This window comes from Acipenser ruthenus, chromosome 4 (genome assembly GCF_902713425.1).
Source record: "Acipenser ruthenus chromosome 4, fAciRut3.2 maternal haplotype, whole genome shotgun sequence".
NCBI classification, from domain to species: Eukaryota; Metazoa; Chordata; class Actinopteri; order Acipenseriformes; family Acipenseridae; genus Acipenser; species Acipenser ruthenus.
Genome location: NC_081192.1, coordinates 71,841,832 through 71,862,054, shown reverse-complemented (window position 1 = coordinate 71,862,054; position 20,223 = coordinate 71,841,832). Strand labels below are relative to the sequence as shown.

The following is a 20,223-nucleotide window of genomic DNA, read 5'->3' as shown; positions in this document are numbered from 1 at the left end:
ATATAACACCATATGAATGTATTTTATTACTGTGTAAATTACTGTTGTTGATCAATATTATTTATTTATTTCTAGCAGACGCCCTTAGCCAGGGTGACTTACAATTGTTACAAGATATCACATTATACATTATTCCACATTATACAAATATCACATTATTTTTTACATACAATTATCCATTTATACAGTTGGGTTATTACTGGAGCAATCTAGGTAAAGTACCTTGCTCTAGGGTACAACAGCAATGTCCCCCACCTGGGATTGAACGCACAACCATCCGGTCAAGAGTCCAGAGCCCTAACCACTACTCCAATACTTGCTTGCATTCACTAATGTGTGTATATGCCCAAACTACAAAACCAATAAACAGAATACAATTTTTTTATTATTGTGTACATGAGTCTCAAAGCTAAAGTCTGAGTCAAAGATGACAACTGTGGTCGTCAAAGAGCATACTGAAAGAGGGACGTTTATACAAAAAAGCACGTTTTGTCGAGCCAAAGAAAATGACCTTACTCTTGTCAGAATTTAATTGGAAAAGATTTTGTTGCATCCACAACTTCATGTGTAAAACAAATTAGGACGCCCGAGACAACTACACCCTGGTCAGGGTTTACAGACATAGATTGGAGGTAGCATGCCTACAATGTCTTTTGGTCAAGACCTAAACCAATTCAGTGGAGGGCCTATAACGCAGCACAGCAAGAAGTCAAATCAAAATTGTTTAACAGAAAATATTTGTTTTAAATGGATATGTTTAAAAAGATTGAACCGCTTTGTTTTAGTAGTGCAAGTAACACAACACATCAACGCTAAAACTGCTTACAAATCGATAAGCGTTTCTCTAATGTAAGTGACATACTGTGGCAGGGTCGAGGCCTGCCACTGTAGATAAAATAGTTTTGTTTGATTTATAACTAACATTTTTAATTTTGTAAAAACAAAGTGTTTGCTAATATGGCAGGGCTGGGAGGTTAGACTTCCATTCCTGCCTAATCGATTATCAATTAACCCTGGCTACATGCCTTTGAAAAGGGTCTGAAAAGCATCCTTTGTTCTGTGCTTTATTTACAAGCTAAAGGCCTCATGACCAGGGATCCTAGTTTTCCACAATAAAAAAAAAAAAAACTCTTCAATAAAATGTTTTCAAAATCTGCATTATTATGCAGTTAAAAGGCTACAGTTATGTAGTCGTCCACAAACAGTACTATAAGTTAACACAGGAAGTATTAATTGGTACACTTTCAAATTCAAAGGAAGTTGCAAGCTCACCAGTGCCATCAATCAATAATATAAACAAAAGTACCATTTTACTTTATAAATATGTAACATTACAAATACCTCTGTGTAGTAATAATAATAAAGAAAAAAAATAGTATTCATAAGTTTATCGAGTTAGTCTTTGTCACCTGGATGGATATTGCCAAACTCATTGACCCAATATTTACGGGTGATTTTTTTTAAGTCGTTTTTGGCATCTTAAACAGCATGAATGTGACACTGACAGCGCGCCTCGTTCAACCTTGACCTCTGTACACCAGAAGCAGTTTTATTGAACAAGTATGTTTAGTAAATTTAAAACAGAATTGCCTGTGTCGATGACTATATATGATTAGTGTATTGATTTGGTTATCAAACAACCAAAAAAAGCCTTGTGTTGTTTGCAAGTGTAAAACTAAAACAATCTCCTACTGTATAGAAAATCTGTGTTTTCCTGCATTACTCCGCAGCAAATTGATTCCTAGGATCCCTGCTCATGACTGTGTGTCTGAACCAGGGTGAGCGGACCAAGAACGACTGCGTGTATACAGGGGTTCTATGTGTATACCGAGATAACTGCAACATTAATAAGAGATTCATTTATACCAGAAGGTATAGTTCATTTGTGTCAAGAAGAAGGTTCCTGGTGCTTTCATAGTTGTTTTTGTACAGTGTTTTGTTTTGCATTTTTGTAATCGTGTATATTTGTGTATATATCCTCCTACACGAGGGCTACCATTGTAGGCACCCTAGTGGCGGCCACATATCAATGCAAATTGTGTGATTGTTAATAAAACCTGGACGCCTGAGCAGCATTTTTGACATCAAACCCTGTGTCTCTTATTTCTCAGTGGATAACCACACAGTAACAGAATACCCGTTACACATGCATATACACAAACACCTGCATAACCCCAGATTCTAATGTTCTAAGTAACTAGCGCTAAATAATGTTTCATCGCAATTAGATACAAATCCCATTCGACAGGCATATACATCCCCAGAGCTGTTGCAAAACATCCAGATGTTTGTTTGCTGCATAGGTCACCAATCCCCCATTACTCTGCTTTCTTCCATTGCATCCCTTTGAATCACGTGATGGCTGGTGTACCTATGGCACCCAACTTGCTTGTAATGCTTTATCACTGACAAGATAGAGACTATTTAACAGTGTACCACAGGCTAGTATTGACTGCAATACAGATAAGAGATATGAAATCTCTGGGAAAAGACAAAAAAAAATAACAAGAGGAAAATGATGCATATTTTTTAATAACGAATCTTTACAAGATTTACCAGTTTTAAAATTGATACACAAACACATATAGAGACACACTGTTGACAGGATGAGACAGGGCTCAGGAGTCTGCTGTCCTAATGAAACACTTGTTGTGCCGTGACATTACACTAATCAGACCCGGTCTCCTGTCCCACACCAGAGCCTCCTTGTCCAGCTTGTTGAGCCTCCGAGAACAGAGACGCAGCTCCTGCAGACAAGAGGACAGACTGTCCAGAGAGACGCTGTCCCAGGGACCCGAAACCAGGCAGCCTGTAGGGAGAGACTTATTCAGGTGCAGCAAAGACTAGAGGCACAGCACAATACAATGAGACTAGACACAGCACAATACACACAGTTTCATATTCTCTTCACACCAAGCTTGGTTTACCAGCTAGGCTTCAGTACTATAAGTTAAGGATACATACTGCATTGTTCAGACAGGTGTAATAACACAGATTCTGAACGCTATTTAGTTATGGATATCTCCAGAGCCAGACTGCGAAAAGTATTGAATTGTGTGAGAAGTCAACACGATAAGATCATTCTTAGAGCTTTAACTGAACCATAACTTATAGGTTTAAAGGACTGGATTCATCATGGTATTGTATTGTACTTCACTGTTGACAGGTTCAGGGATTAAAGTGGACTGCATTCCTCTTTGAGAACAGCCTCGATTAACATAGCAGAGTGTATATTGCTATGTATATTCATGTATTGTATTATTTAGACATGCTGACCTGCTAGGTTCAGGGATTGCAGTTTACAGTGCCCCTCTTTAAGGACAGACAGCAGTGTCTGCAGTCCTGCTGCAGTAACTCCAGGATTTCCAGATAGGTCAAGAGACACTAGTGAGGGACACACTGGAAGACACCTGCAGGGAACAATGAGACAATCAGAGACAATAAATTACCAGATAAAATCAAGTTTACCAATGTATAGTATACCATGCTCTTTAATGGTGCAGAGTAGGGCTGCTACGAAAAAATCGAAAATCGATTTTTCTATTGATTCCATTCCTCATTATATACAATTGAGAGAAATACTGGATAATCAATTAAATAATTACATTTTTGTAACACGCATAGTTAATAACATTATTTAAGCTTATCAACAAAACTGCACTGAACACCCGGCCTTGCTATTTACAGTGTTTCTGCCAAAGACAAGCAGTGGGCGTGTTTTTTTCCTGCTTAAGTGTTATCTAGCATCTGATTTGCTGGTCCCAACCTGACTACTAGCGAATCAGTTTTGAAAATGCTTTGTAAGTACACGCCCGCTGTGTATTCGATGTAAACAAAAAGCGCGCCACCTTGAATCCAGCTCAGGACGACAGGCTTGTATTCCTGGCAAACATGTAAATAAATTGTGCACATTGAAGAAAACTGACCGTGTATTTACTAATACTCCTGGCCCCTGACCTCCTGTTATGACCCTGACCTAATCTCTGGCCCTCTGATTTCATATTGGCAACTAATTTGTATTTCCCCACCCTAGCCCAATAACTTACATTCTTCTTCAACCATTTTTCTTGATTGTACCATTTTGTTTAAATGTGTGCTCTGTTTGGGTTTCCTGATTGATAACCACATCTAGCCCATATAAGTACAATCAGTGCCACCCACAGATGATAAAACATTTGTATGCCGGTACTCCTACAGCCCCACGCACAAAGTTATATTACAGTTAATTACCCCTCGGATTCCATTCCATATATATATACACACATACATACATATACACTTTAGTCCATTAAAAACATTTGCCAAATATGCCAATAGAACAAATCATATGAGAAACAGTGGTTTCACTGAGCTTCTCACGCTCTCTTACACACCACCTCTCACTCACACCTTCTCTCTCGCCCACGCTGTCTTAACACCATCTCTATCATATTTTCCATAGACACCACCTTTCACATTAAACATGCAACAGAGCAAACATTAGTTACTGAAAAGACTTGACTAACTAAAGCTGTTGTAAAATGTTTCTCTTTCTGTGAATCAAATCATTTAAATAGGCTACTAAAATAGAGCTGTGCATAATATTGAAACGAAATGTATGAATTGTAACCAATAGAGCTAGTATGAAGAGAAAAAAATGAATAACTTGTAAAAAGTGTACCACTGTATTTTTGTAGCTCTACCATGGTCATATAATGTATTTACAACAGTTTACCCTGGTTTGCTTTAGCATACCACGCAATTATTTATAATGCTTATCTATGCTTTATCATGCTTTCCCTGTGCTTTATTAAACTTTGCTATGCTTTTACTATGGGAAACTTTTATGAGAGAGAGAGAGAGATGCATGTACCATTATCACATTTTAGTGATAATTGTACATGCATATATTCAAAATAAATTCACAGGTACAGATCTATCCCTGTACACAAATACAGACCATTATACTTAAGGTTTATCCTCTTCTTTTTTTGGTGACAAATCAAAAGTCGCAGATTTTATCCAGTGTTCAGACACATTATAATCCTGCTGGAAACCTGGCACGACAGAGAGGCTGGGACACACTGTCCTGCAGCTACAAAGAGCTCTCAAAGCCTGCACTCACAACAGGCAGAAGAGGCAGGTGCGCCAGGTGGGTGCTGGTGTGGTACAGGGGAGGCCTGGCCTGACATGTCACCCCTAGGAGAAAAGGCCCCTCATACCTGTGGGTAAGTGTGTCAGGACAGCTTCTCCAGCTGCAAAGTGATCTGTACCTCTCTGCTCTGTACCTAACCCCCACACAATCCCCTTACTGGGACCCAGAATACCTCACCACCATCCAGACTGAAAACATTACACTTTCAGACACTGGGGAGAATCCTGCATGGGGACTTCAATACACGAGTTGGTAGGGAATCAAATGTCATTCCCATAAAGGGAAACAGACATACAGTTGTATTCAAAAGTTTACATACCCCAATGGAAATTTATAGTTTCTAGAAATTTCTCAAAAACAAAGAATTATATGAAAAATCTTTTGTAGCAACAGTTTTGATTTTGTGGATTAGGAAATAGATATTTATTTCAGCATTTTATTTTGCAAAACTCCAAAAATGCTAATTCAAAAGTATTCATACCCTGACAAGGAAAATGAAATTAATAGCTTGTTAAGGCACCTTTAACCTCTTTTAAACGATTAGGATATTTGTCAATGAGCTTTTGGCATGATTCTTTAGTGATTTTTGTGACCAATCTTCAAAGCAAAATTGTTCCAGTTCATTCAAATTCTGAGGACTTCTCTTGTGCACAGCCTTCAACTCATACCAAAGATTCTCAATCGGATTTAGATCGGTACTTTGACTAGGCCATTCCAGAACCTTGATTTTATTCTTCTTTAACCATTCTGAAGTAGATTTTGATGTGTGCTTTGGATTGTTGTCGTGTTGGAATGTCCAGTTGTGCTTTAACCAAGTTTTGTAGCGGAGGGTTTCAGATAATTGGCCAATATCTTTTGGTATGCTATGGAATCCATTTTACCATGTATTGGAACTAAATTTCCTGTGCCATTAGAGGAAAAACAGCCCCATAGAAGGATATTACCACCTCCTTGCTTGACAGTAGGTATGGTGTTCTTTTCTGTGTACGCCTCACCAGACTTTCTCCAAATGTAACGACTATCAGCGAGACCAAATAGCTCTATTTTTGTTTCATTACTCCACAAAACCTTTGACCAGAACTCGTAACCATCCATGTCCTGCGACCATTGAGACATTCATCATGCAATACTCGACCTATGAATGAAATGGAAACCCCATTTCTGCCAATTCACTTTGAATATCTTTGGCAGTCAATCTTGGATTGTTATTAACCTTCCTCACAATTCTTCTACTTGTTCTTGGTGAAAGAACCTTCTTTCTTCCAGACTGAGGGAGCGCTGTGACGGTACCATGAGTCTTGTACTTCTTGATAATAGAAACAATGGCTGAAATTGGGATGCTCAAATGCTTCTTCTTGTATTCTTCTCCATCTCCAGCTTTATGACAATAAATAATATTCTGCCTAAGGTCTTCAGATAGCTCTTTACCAATAAGTCAAAAAGTAATGACAGCAATCATCCTATGCCTAACCCTTTTATACTCTCTAAGAATGTTCACCTACATTCCAGCATTTTCTAGACTTTTCTAGAATAAGGTTCTGCATTATCATATTGATATTTCTAGTACCTTGTAGACAATACTATCATAGCATCAAAGGGTATGAATTTTTTTCATCATCCACAAAAGCAAAAGTTTTGCTACAAAAGATTTTTCCTAAAATGATTTGTTTTAGAGAAATTTCTAGAAATTATAAATTTCCATTGGGGTAAACTTTTGACTACAACTGTATATTTGGAGAGAGAGCTAAGAGAGCGAGAGATACTCCCTCAAGCTGGCAGACAAAATAGAGGGCTTTTTGTTCCAGAGCCAAGAGGAGAAACTGCAAGCCTTTCTGAGAGGTGAGAGGGAGCAGTAATAGCTGCAGAGTTTGTAGCGTCCTGCCACAGGGCCACAGACACATAATAGATAAGCCAGACTCACAAATATAATTGTTTTTTTCATGTCTGTTCTTTTGTGTAAAGTATTGTCAAAGATATAATGAATTGTTGAACTTGTCATGGCAATAAAGTATTTGAACTTGAGAGAGAGAGAGAGACCTGGCCAGTGTGCAGATATCGGAGTCAGTCAATCCATTGCCAGCCAGGCTGAGGTGAGTTAGACAGCAGCCCTCCTGAAACACAAAGACAGGGGTCAGTGACACTGCTCTACACACCCACCCACCTAATCATACAATCAAACTGTCACTTTGCCATTAAATTACCAGTTTCTAATTGCTTTTACCCATTTTACTGTATAATCTATGGCCCCCCACCTACACACACACAGCTGTGCTCATGGTCAGGGGTACTATCGAGTGCTCAGGTAAGGTTACCTGAGTCAGGTAAGCAATCACGTGATCCATGATTGGATGGTCCGCAGGTCCCAGGCGAATGGCAGACAATTCGAGACGAGTCAAGGAGTTGAGGGGCATGGTCCTCAAAACCAGCTCCACCCCCATCGAGCCCAGAGCATTGTGGGAGAGACACACAGTCTTCAGGAGACCAGTCCCTGAGGATGAGACAGGAAGACAGAAACAGAAAGTTGGGTAGTGTAGACCAAGATGCGAGCTAATCTGGGTTTGTGGAATCAGCCACATAAAACAAACTGATGCATGTCAGTTTACAAGTGTCTGGGCTATTGCTGGGCAGTCCACTTCTGCTTACCTGTGAGTGCACTGGCCAGCAGTGGGCGATGATGCTGCAGGAAACAGGCACTCAGTCCGCAGCCCTGCAGCCTCAGAGTGGCCAGCAGGGGGCAGGCTAACACCAGGGAAGCCAGGGACTGGGAGATACTGTCCCCCAGGAGGTTCAGGCTGAGATCCAACTCCTCCAGGCTCTGCAAGACAGGCAAGGGTTAATAATGCACTCAAGCATACAGACAGACAGCTAGATAGACAGAGTGGTAATATGTAGCTGCAGGAGAATGTTACAAGGAAATAAACAAATACATGAATAAACAGGACAGCAGCGATCGTCAGAGCTGTGCCCGTGATGGAAACTGAATTAAACTGCAATACTAATGTAGTTGTATTAGAACTAAAGTCAATACAATTATCATACCCTCAACCTTATAAGAAAATGACAAATGTGCCTGCGGTCAAAAAACTCAGGATCACTGTAATATAGTATAGTACAGTATAGTATAGTATTGTACATGGCAGTGTGTGGAAAGAATGTAGAAGGCTTTGCAGATTGAGGAGAAAAGCCCCACTCATTAAATGTCCTCAATCGTATCCTAGCTGTGCTCTTTCTATATTGTAAAGTGCTTAAACTTGTGTTGACCGCTGCTTGTGTTTTTCTGTGAGGACCCCTTCGAAATGAGACTGGTCTCAAAGGGTACATTCCTGGTTAAATAAATAATGGACAATATATAAGAGATGTATCTATGATAAAAGGAAATTATGACAAAAGAACCTCAGCATTTTATCTTATGTTTAATCACTGTTCCAAATCGATCTGCCCGAAAATATGTAAATACAGTATTTGAGTATTTTACCTTTTTCTGCCCTTGTACATGAACTGTGACTGTTGTCTGTCAATGTAGACCAATGTCATGGGCAATACGGTAACCACAATAGCAACTAGTGTCCGGTTTGAATGACGAGTTGAAGAAATCGAACTGGATGCCATCTGATTACTTTCAGCAACTTTATTTCAGTATATCACAATAACAACACAGGCACTCTCTCCTCTACAAAGCCAGGAAGGAGGCTTTGAATAAACTTCATGAACACACACTGTGAACAAGTTACTGAACAAACAGCATGATCAGGATTAACACATATTGCAGATAAATACATATTTTGAATTACTAAACCTTATTTTAATTTATTTTGCTAATAAATGTTAGGACAACAGTAACTTAAATACTGAAATTTACACAAATACACGAACATGCACTCAAATCCCCAAAAAAAGAAGTTAACTGTATTTTTATTCTTACATGTTTTACAAACCACGTTCGCTATTCTGTACAAGGTACTTGAACTGAGGAACAGCTCCATGAACGTAGAAGCTCTTTTTGCACTGTTTGGCAAATGGAAATACCCACGAAGCGTCCACCACTGGGATGATGCCCGAGTGAAGGCTACCAGACCACAGCTGGAATTCTGAGCAAGCCACATTACTTATGGAAACATTTGTATTCATTAGCAACAAAAATGAGTGCTGTATAAAATCACCAAAAAAAACCCAAACAGAAAAGCTGTCAAAAAATTATGAATTAATAAATGACAATAAATCTCTAAATCTTTACCGGGAAAACTGTTTGGCTCTGTCCCTCCAGTGCAACACAGGCTTGCTTTAGCCCCTCCCCTGTGATGTGATTGGCCGACAGGTCCAGAATGCGAAGACTGGGCATGGTGGTTGCCGTGGCGATGAGCTCACCCATGAGGCTGTCGTGGAGACGGTTTCCAGGCAGCCGGAGCTCCTTGAGGCAGGCCTGCAGTTTGAGGCAGCGCAGCAAAGGCGCAATGCAGCGAGGCTGGAGACTGAGGTGTGAGGCAGAGAGGCAGGGGCTGCCATCCTGGAGCTCACACAGCCTGCTGAGTGTGCGGTTCTCATCTGAGGGAAAGAAAGAGGTCATATAAATCTCTGTGTAGTACAGAAGCATTTTAATACTAGTATTGCTATCCTGTTATTTTGTTATATGTACTTATAAAAATGCTAAGGAAAAAGAAGGAGGTTTATTGATGAGGTTCATCTGCTAAATAAACAAATGAAAGGGTATGAAGAAAAACAAACTCTTTTTGGAGGAAAATTAAGAGCTAGCAGAAGTTTCCGTGTCTTACCCACAGAGAGACTCTGACAGGCTTTCCGGTACCGGTCCAGTAGAGAGGGCAGATCCCATGAGCGAACCTCAGCCAGAACCTGCAGAGGGGAGACTGACAATGAGAATACAACGAGGGAATGTTGGCAAGGCTGCCAGCAACTGTGCATCAATACAACAGCAGTGTTCCTACGTGACCCTCACCTCCTCATTGCTGTGCAGCACATGCAGAATCATGTCCTGTGGAGCCAGAAGAGCGCCCTCTTTCTGCAGGGAGAGGTGAGGGTGCAAACCACAGGCCTGGTAATAGCGCTGAGCCGCCTGGTCAGCCAGCCAGGACACTGTGCACGTCTCAGCCTCACTGCAACAGACAGGTAGACAGCTCATTACATCCTATACTGCAGCTGAAAGGACTAATTTACAGGTACTAGGCATGACACTGTGAATGTCTCTGCCTTGCTGCAATAGACAGATACTCATTACATCCAAAAGAGAGTGGAGAGGATGGATATACAGGTATTAGCCAAGCCTGCAGCTCAGTCACATTAGAAAATGGTAAAGCGTTATCAGCATGAAAAGACAAGGTGCCAAAATAACACAACACACACACACAAGGGGTGCAGATACTAATATTTTAGATGTTGATAAAAATGGCATAAAACCTATTGTCAGCACCTCATGTAAAAGGACAATAACATTTTTAAGCAGCTTTTAAATCAAGTGCAAGGGAAATCTGGATTTTTTTAACAATCTTGTTAACACACATACACACCGTGATTGGTTGTCTCACCTGCGCGGAATAGGAATGAGGAACACATTGTCCTGAACTCTGACCCGCACTCTGATTGGTGCAGGGAGAGCTGGGGCCACAGCCTGGAGATGGTGCTGAACTGGAGTCTGTGAAAAAGGCATGCATTGAGGCATCCAAAGTTCTTTACAGGACAAGTTCATTGCATAGTGAGGTTCAGGACTGCAGCCGCATAACAGGTATCAATATGCATTCAGTAACAGTCACCCAGAGTTGTGAATCTGTGCACTTGTGATGGCTGTTCCCCCTCCCCCTCTACCAATCAATTCACCTGTGTAAAGGAGCTGTGCTCCCACTCTCCCACCTTCCCCTTACCTGTGACAAGGAGCTGCTCTGCTCCTCCTGTGTGAAAGGCAGAGGGCTGCCGGATCGACGTCTGCCCAGGACCACCATCCCCGAGAGCTGCGTCATCTTCACCTGCCGAGAGTGTCCCTTCTTCATTGACATCCCCCGGCTGGCCGAGCCTGAAACAACATGCGGAGTGTTTGCAATACACCTTCAACTGCACGGCTTGCAGAGCACACAGGACGATATTCAGAAAGGACTAATGGGACACTAAATGCACTGCAGTCCTATGCATTACATGCTACCCTAATGCTTAATGAATATGGATCTATTAGCTACAGCATATTCACAAAGCATTTACCAACTTGCATCTTTCTGCAAAACAAAACTGCTAATAGTGCTGTTTCCAAAATTAAAATTATTAGTGTTAGCGTATATTTTGTATGTTTCAAACCTATTCTACCATAGCACTTCTCTTACAGTGTCTTGTACACTAGGTATTCAGTACATATTTTACTGAAGCATTACAACCGCTATAGGTACCCCCCCAGTGCTTTGGCATAATAATATACCCTGCTTCATACATGACAGCAGCACCAGAGTTGCTACGTATAACGATTTGATAGTGGATTTTAATACAACAACTTTTGTTTAAGTAATATACATTATACAAATCAAAAGATCAAATTTTTGCATGCGAGTGACATTTAAATGTGTGATTTATTAGTATCAATCAACACAGCAGATCTTGAGCCTCTATTTAAAAGTTTTAAAAAGCAAACAAACCAGATTATGCGCACGCACCCTTAGTGATCTCTATGGAAGTCCAAATGCGTTGTGCTGCTTTAGAGCAAGTCAGAATCTCAAGGGACTGAAATGCCTCGCTTAAACAGAACCCAACTTCCTGAAAATGTTGCAGTGATTTTTATATAGACTTTATATATTTTGTTGTGAATTTGTTATGTGGAATGTAACAAACGAGAACCAAAACGGTGAGTTTTTTTCCTTCACTTTACAACAGCATTTCCACGTTTGTTTTATTTGAAGTTAAATTTCAGTTTTTGTTTGCTTGTTCAACTACAAAAAGGCACAAGTAAACCTCATGTTATTACTTTATGAAAATTTTGTCGATGGCCACTGTTTACTGTGAAGAAACGGCACAATGACAAAGAATAAAAAAGGAATAAATAAAATGTGTTGTCAACTTTATGTACTATTTATTTTGGGAATAAACAAAACAACATTTAACTTGAACTGCTATTTAGCATCCTTTGATTTGTATGCCCTACACAACTTATTCTTTACTCCTGGGATATTTTTCTATTTTAACATGTGACATACTGTAAGGTCTTGCTGTAAAATAAAGTCACACACACACAAGCGCCACGGCCATGCATATACATTATATATATATATATATATATATATATATATATATATATATATATATATATGCATGCATATGCATGGCTGTGGCGCTTGTGTGTGTGTGTGTGTCTTTATTTTACAGCATTATGTGACATTGTTGGTAGGGTGTGATAGATATATATATATATATACACACAGTGGTTTGCAGAAGTATTCACCCCTGACTAATAATGTCACATTTCATTGAATTACAAATAATGTATGCACAGTTTTTCAAACAAACTTTTTTTTATTCAAATGTACAAAATGAAATTTACTGGTTGCATAAATATTTAGCGCCTTGTCTACTTGGTAGAAGCACCTTTTGCAGCAATTACTGCCATGAGTCTTTTTGGATAGTTCTTTACTGGCTTTGAACATTAGGATGGTGACATTTTTGCCCATTCTTCACAGGAAAATTGCTCCAGTTCTGATATGTATGTTGGGGATCGTTGATGGACTGCAATCTTCAACTCAGGACTTTGACTGGGCTACTCAAGAACATTAATTCTCTTCTTGTTCAACCACTCCAGTGTGGCTTTGGCTTTGTGCTTGGGGTCATTGTCCAGCTGAAATTGAATTTCCTCCCCAGTTTCAGAGTCTTGGCTGACTGAAACAGGTTTTCCTCAAGGATTCGCCTGTACTTTGCACCATCCACTCTCCCCTCTATCCTGACAAGCTTCCCAGTCCTTGCTGAAGAGAAGCATCCCCATAACATGATGCTGCCATCACCATACTTGTTGGGTGATGTGCAGTGTTGGGCTTGCGCCATACGTAACGCTTAGAATTTAGCTGAAAAGTTAAATTTTTGTCTCGTCTGACCACAAAACCATTTTCCACATGTCTGCAGTATCATCTACATGCTTTTTTGAAAGTCCTTATATACCTGAGGGAAATTATCTACAAGTTAAACCACTTTGAGTACACACAGGCTGAAACCATTTCATTAATTTTGTGACCTTTCAAACAATTAATTTGCACCTGAGCTGATTTAGGGCTGCAGTAGCAAAGGGGTTGAATACTTATGCAACTGAGATGAATCTGTTTTTCTTTGTAAATCTTACTTCTTTATATTCTATATGCATTTTTATATCAATGTGGCGTTTGTGTAGATTCTACATGTAAAGTCTAATTTAAAAGCGTCATGGAGTATGCACAGGTGCCAACAAAATGTGAAAACTTTGCAGGGGGGTAAATACTTCTGCAAACCATTGTATATCTATCTGTATATCTATCTAGCTATCTATCTAGCTATCTATCTAGCTATCTAGCTATATATATATATATATATATATATATATATATATATATATATATATATATATATATATATATATATATATATATATATATAATAGGGGTGAGACCGAATAGTCGAACATTCGACTATTCGATAACGATGGCACCTATCGACAAGTGAATCCAACATTCGAAAGCTAAAAAAAAAAAAAAAAAAATGTATATATTGATTTTATTTTAAAGCCTGTACTGCTGATTGGCTCTCTATGTAGCGGTAATGAAGATTGACTGGAGGGTGGGATTTGTTATTTCTTGTCTGTGATTGGCTAAACTAGAACGTACCTCGGCTAACGATGGCTTCCTCATAGAAAAGTTCTGCACGGAAATACTTTGACAAAGTAAATGAAAACACTGTTAAGTGTAAAATATGTGCAGTGCAATTAAACTACCACAAATCTACAACTGGTATGTTAACCCACCTAAAAGCCAAACACCCTTCTGTGACGCTAGCAACGACAGAAAAGGAAAGAGGACTGCAACAAACCGCCATTGCATCCTTTGCGGTGAGGCCTCGTCAGTGTGACAACGTACGTGCTGAAAAAACATCAGCCCTTATTGCTAATATGGTGGCAAAGGACATGCTTCCCATAAGTTTTGTTGAAGGTGAGGGATTTCGGGAGTTGATGAAATTTGTGGAACCTGAATACACAGTCCATGCACGAAAAACCCTGCACTAAAACAATTACCACTCGACTCGAAAAAAATGCATGCCGATTGAGCAGCGTCTGTCCGCAGAAACTTGTCAAAGGCTGAGAAGGTGGTGATTACTACAGATGCGTGGACTGCACCGAATACCGAGTCGTACGTCATTGAGGATTGGGAAATGAAAAACGTAGTTCTACAGACTCGCGCCATGCCAGAGAGGCATACAGCAGAGAATCTCGCAAATGTGTTAAACACCCCTGTAGACCATTCGGGTTTAAGGGGGGAAATCACTGCCTGTGTTCACGACAATGCCAGCAACATCATCTTCGGAGTTTGTTGAATGGGACTCGAATTTGTGCTTTGCACACACTCTGCAGCTCGCCTTCAACGATGGCTTTAAACTTGGTGCTATACATAATGTAGTCGGTGCGGCCAGCCGTTTTGTGTCACATTTTTATCACAGTGCAATAGCTACTCAGGCTCTGAAGTTGAAACAAAAACAACAAACTCTGCCTGAGCACCGTCTGCTGCAGTATTGCCGGACCTGATGGACATGCTGATTTTTTTAAACAAGAATAAGTGAACATGATAATAATAATGGACATTGCTAGCCTAACTATTCCTAAATTTTTTGTTAGGATTTTTTTTTGCTTCCATGGAAGGCTAGTGCGTTAATGCCACTCAGGCCTTTTTGTTCATTCATTTATTTATTAATATTATTAAGCTAGCTACATACATAGCAAGCTATTGCCTATACAGGCTATTTATTTTTTATTCACTGGAACTCGAACGCACAGGTATGTTGCCGATTTGATTTAACGTAGACCGGTAGTCTATATGTTGTGTGTGGTTTGAAAACGTGGGAAAAGTAAATCGTTTAGTCAAGTGGATTGTATAAATTAGCTAGCTAGATAGTCTAATGCATTTTGTATTTCGCTGTTATGACCGGAAAACATTATAGCTCACATTGCTAAACTATTATTGAATGAAAATTAAATTAATAATTGAATAATAATTATACAGGAGACGCCCATATTTTATAAGCAAGCGTTACTTTTTTTTTTTTTTTTTTTTAATTGTCACAACCTTTATAGTTCATTTGAAATTGTAATTAACGGAAAAGCTTGTGACAATATCGGTAAAAAAAATAACACTTGCTTACAAAATACGAGAGTCTCACACGAGTGTTGACAGGTATGCTTATGTTATTGCTGCTGTTACTATGGCATTTCTGTATGTTTCCTAATAGGAAGGTGTTTTTTTTACATAGCCTAATGTTTATTTAACAAAGTTGTTAAAGTTGTTGTGTTAGCTAAGTATTTTAAAATAAAGTTCAGAATTTATTGTAATTGCAATAATTGTCACTTTGCATTATTTCGCATTTAATGTACGTCTCATTTTGAATGGGAGGCGGGGGCGGGGGCGGGGGCGGGGGCGGGGGGGGGGGGGCGACTATTCGATTAGTCGACCTCAACAGCTGTGGAATTATCGATAGTCAAAATATTTGTCGTGCACATCCCTAATATATTATATATATATATATATATATATATATGCACACACACACACACACACACACACACACAGAGTAGAACTTGATGAGTTTTATGTCTGAAATACAGTACGTTGTTGCCAGTATAAGCCAATGACTTACCACCCACGATGCGCACACACACACACGCACACACACACACACACACACACACACAACGCCTGCGTCAGTCTGAAACCTGTAGCGTTGACGTGAAGACAGTAACACTACAAATGGCAGGATTAATTTCTTGGTATAAACAGCAGAAGGATGCAGATTGTGTAAAATGTGTTCTCCTGATGCAGCTACTTGGTTAATCCCAGCAAACATATTTTGCCTCACTGAAACAAGACTACGATGGACTTTCCCAAGGTTCAAAAGAACGACTTGCAGCACTGAATTTTTAAAAAAATCTGTTACGAAAAAAAAAACAAAAAAACACTGTTGGTACGTACATTGTTGAAATGTACATTACACAGCAGGCTTGTTTATTTAGTTTTAAAATAATAATAAAAAAATATATAATTATTTGTTTGAAATCCCAGAAAACTAGCAACACGGCGACCATTATTTAAAATTAATGTGTGGAATATGTTAGCGACCTTGTGATATTTCTAGTTGCTAGACACACAACTTAGTTTAAGTGTGAGCTCTGATGGGCAGACAAGCTTCTGTCTTATGATCTTGTAGCTTTGTTATATTATTATTATTATTATTATTATTATTATTTTGGTAACAGAAAAAGCTAGGGAAACGTGGTTGGAGGTGTATCACATTTTGATTTTGCTAGGAGCAACACTGTCAAAGTAAACTCATTCTAAAGCATTCTTCTGTCTTTGTAATATATTGTATTTCATACATCTCCAGTAAGCGCTACTTTGGTTTACATTACTAGTTTCTACGTTCTGAATTCTATTCATGCATTCTAGTCACTCGCAATGAATGACACCTCATTTATCCGTGGATTTCACACATCCGTGGACCTATGTCCCCTAAGCACGCAGATAAACAGAGTTCCACTGTACATATATTAGGGACAGGCTGCAGGATCGATATTTTGAGAATTTCCATATTGTGGTATCGTGGGATTAAAAAACTAAAAATAAATCATGCACATACTTTTTATTGCTAACACTGCGAAAATACAAACGCAGTATAATCAACTTTATTTCATATTAAGATACAACAAACCCTATACATACCAATCATTGTGAGTCTTAGTGTACCAATCAAACTGTATTAAGCATCATTGGCCATCCATTTTGCATTATTTTGAGATACGCGCATGTTTCAGCAGTTCAGTACTTACACTATTATTAATTTATTTTTAAAATGTGAACTTTCAGTGTTATAAATGAGATGTACTTTTAAAACATCAAAACAGATCTGCACGACACTGTACTTAATACTTTGAGGTATCGTAAGTCAGCATTTAAACACAGCAGCTGAAGATTTAATTACCGTAAAACCTGAAATAATTTTTTTGCAAAAAAAAAAAAAAAACTGTTGAAATAATTGTAACGTTTTTTTCCTCATCCACAAAAGCAAAACTTTAGCTAGAAAAGATTTTTCTATCATTTTTTGTTTTCGAGAAATTTCTAGAAATTACACAATTTCCATTGGGGTATGTAAACTTTTGACTACATCTGTATGAGTTTGATATTGCAACTGTGTTATTACATTTTGAACATGGTAATAAAAACAATTATTTGCATATTGATGTCTCTTTTTCACAAATATATTGGTGAAATAAGTAAAACGCTGGACGCCCACAGAGGAATAGGAACACAATTCATTTTAGATGCCATCCATTTTATACCATGTGACCGATGTGAAAGCCTTAATAAGATGTACAGTATTCTAAAAAATGTAATGTTACACTGACACTTTGACACGACATGCTTGCTGTGAACAGGCCTTCAGTGCTGCTTACTGCTTCAATGTAGAGCTACTGTTACCCACAAACGTATCATATAGGGTAATAGACGATAATCTGATTATTGATAAGATTTTTTCAACGGAATAAATAATCGATGCAAAAACATTACCGATAATACAGACCTATTGTTTACATACCTTACATTTCAATAATAAAAAACTTCTTCAAACCCATACTGACCTCTGCTGGTGGGTGTTGGTATTGCAACTGATGCAGGTTGCCCTCTAGTGGACTTTGCTGGAATCACAGCCTCTCGCCTGGCTTCCTGCCCAGAAGAAATTCTCCTCCTCTTCTTGGATTGAACCTCACCTATATCATCCTCCAGCCAATCATCTGCCACATACTCCTCCTCTGGCACCAGTGCTGACCTGCTACTGGCTGACACCATGGTTACAAGGGTGGAGCCAGGCTCTGATAAGCTGTTTGACATGAGGAGTCGTGACTTGGCACTGCCCAGGCTTTGTATTGCTCTCTGGTATTCCTTTCTCATGGATACAGGGGACTCCTGTAAATCCACACTCCTGATTGGAGGATCTTCATCTGCCTCATCCTCATTGGCCCAGTCCAAATCATCTGCTGCATGTGGATATGTCGGGTTTACAGGCTGGAGAGTAAGTGGGGAGGTGGGTCTCAACAGCCTGCGCTTGCCCCTGATTGGTCGCAGAGGGCTTATGATAGGGTCGTCTAGTTCAGTCGTGCTCTCTGAAGAACTGCAGCTCCCTAGCTGGTCCTCTGCCTGTTTAATGATGTACAAAATATATTAAAAAGAAGAAAGAAGACATGCCACTGTGCAAGTCACCACAAACACATTTTCATTTCTACCTGTCTAACAATGGGTAAACAGCCAAACCCCAGGGTATGGCAGGCTCAGTGAACAGTGCTTCATTTGTGCCGGGGCTTGCCAGGACGTAACTTTCTTATATCATGAAAGTTAAAAATCTCATACTATGTATTTCTCTCAAATGCATGCTGTCAAATAATCTAGCATTTTCAGTCAGGCATAATATAATGCACCGACATTTTCTTAAAATAGACAGTCCGCTGCCAGGGACGTTGGCATTCATGGTTGGTACGAGGCAGCTGAGTGATGTGGAAGCTCTGCTGCTGCGCGTGCTGTGGGCTGTAATAACAGGAATTGTGTCTCGACAGCTGGAGAATATATCCAGAGGCTAAATAAATAAATGTGAAGTCTTTGAAATGACCGTCATATTTTTATTTTTGACTATGCAGTTCTTAAGAACAGTAATATTGTCACTGCTTGCGTCCCAGGAGCCCTCATTAGAAATTAATGCACTCAATTTCCATATTATATTTTGTTCGGTTTGATTACACCGTGTAACAATTTTTTTTTTTTTTTTTGGTTCCTGGGTAGTAAGTGTTATTTCCTAATTGCTTATGCCTCAAAAGTATAGAAAATGGCTATTATTCCCCACAGACTTTGCTTTTGTGACCAGGACAGTGATATTTTGAAATTTACCTATTTTCCAGAACATTCCAGATAGATTCAGTACCGAGTAAATTTGGAGTAACTTCTAGAACTTTCTAGAACTTTCCAGTAATATAAATAGTAGTATAAATACAGGGGCCTTAAGCCCACCAGTTCAGTTTAGTTCCAGCTGCCTAAGTGGATACATATCTGCATTTTTCTGAGATGGCATCAAGAGGCTGCAATGGTGGCATTCTTGATGGGTCTCCAAGGCGGTTTTACCAAGTTTCCCTGCTATCTTTGCCTTTGGGACAGCAGGGACACCAAGGCGCACTACCACAGGCGGGACTGGCCACAGCGGACCGAGTTCTCTGTGGGGAGGAACAACGTCAAGTGGGAGCCACTGGTGGACCCCCGGAAGGTGCTGATGCCACCACTGCACATCAAATTGGGCCTTATGAAACAATTTGTCAGAGCTCTAGATAAGGAGTCGGCAGCCTTCAAGTACCTTCAAGACTTCTTCCCTAAGCTGTCTGAGGCAAAGGTCAAAGCCGGTGTCTTCGTCGGACCACAGATAAAGAAGATCCTGAAGTGCAATGAATTCCCCAAGAAGCTCACTAGTAAGGAGAAAGCGGCTTGGAACAGCTTTGTCGCAGTGGTTCGGGGCTTCCTGGGCAATCACAAGGCCGAAAACTATGTGGAGCTGGTTGAGACTCTGGTGAAGAACTACGGCACAATGGGCTGTAAGGTGTCCCTCAAAGTCCATATCCTTGATGCTCATCTTGATAAATTCAAGGAGAACATGGGAGTGTACTCGGAGGAGCAAGGCGAGCGCTTCCACCAGGATATACTGGACTTTGAACGCCGCTACCAAGGACAGTATAACGAGAACATGATGGGAGTCTGATTCGTGAAAGTGATTTACAGTATAATCGTAAATCTCGAAAAACTACTCACTTCTAAATCTTTTGTAGTCATTTTTGTATTACTTTAGTATAAATG

The 20,223-nt window shown here is 39.6% G+C and overlaps 1 protein-coding gene across 1 annotated transcript in view; it reads right to left on the bottom strand.

The window, feature by feature from the left end:
- Positions 1-2,506: 2,506 nt before the first annotated feature.
- The window catches only part of LOC117400237 (tonsoku-like protein), a 34,244-nt gene continuing 16,527 nt past the window's right edge, over positions 2,507-20,223 (bottom strand). The window contains exons 18-28 of the mRNA XM_033999864.3: positions 17,976-18,531; positions 11,005-11,153; positions 10,672-10,778; positions 10,086-10,242; positions 9,904-9,982; positions 9,369-9,676; positions 7,778-7,949; positions 7,447-7,622; positions 7,172-7,245; positions 3,277-3,410; positions 2,507-2,809 (exon numbers count right to left, since the gene is read on the bottom strand). Of these exons, the coding sequence (XP_033855755.3) occupies positions 2,619-2,809; positions 3,277-3,410; positions 7,172-7,245; positions 7,447-7,622; positions 7,778-7,949; positions 9,369-9,676; positions 9,904-9,982; positions 10,086-10,242; positions 10,672-10,778; positions 11,005-11,153; positions 17,976-18,531 (2,103 nt within the window). The 3' untranslated portion in view covers positions 2,507-2,618. The remainder of the gene's footprint in view (positions 2,810-3,276; positions 3,411-7,171; positions 7,246-7,446; positions 7,623-7,777; positions 7,950-9,368; positions 9,677-9,903; positions 9,983-10,085; positions 10,243-10,671; positions 10,779-11,004; positions 11,154-17,975; positions 18,532-20,223) is intronic.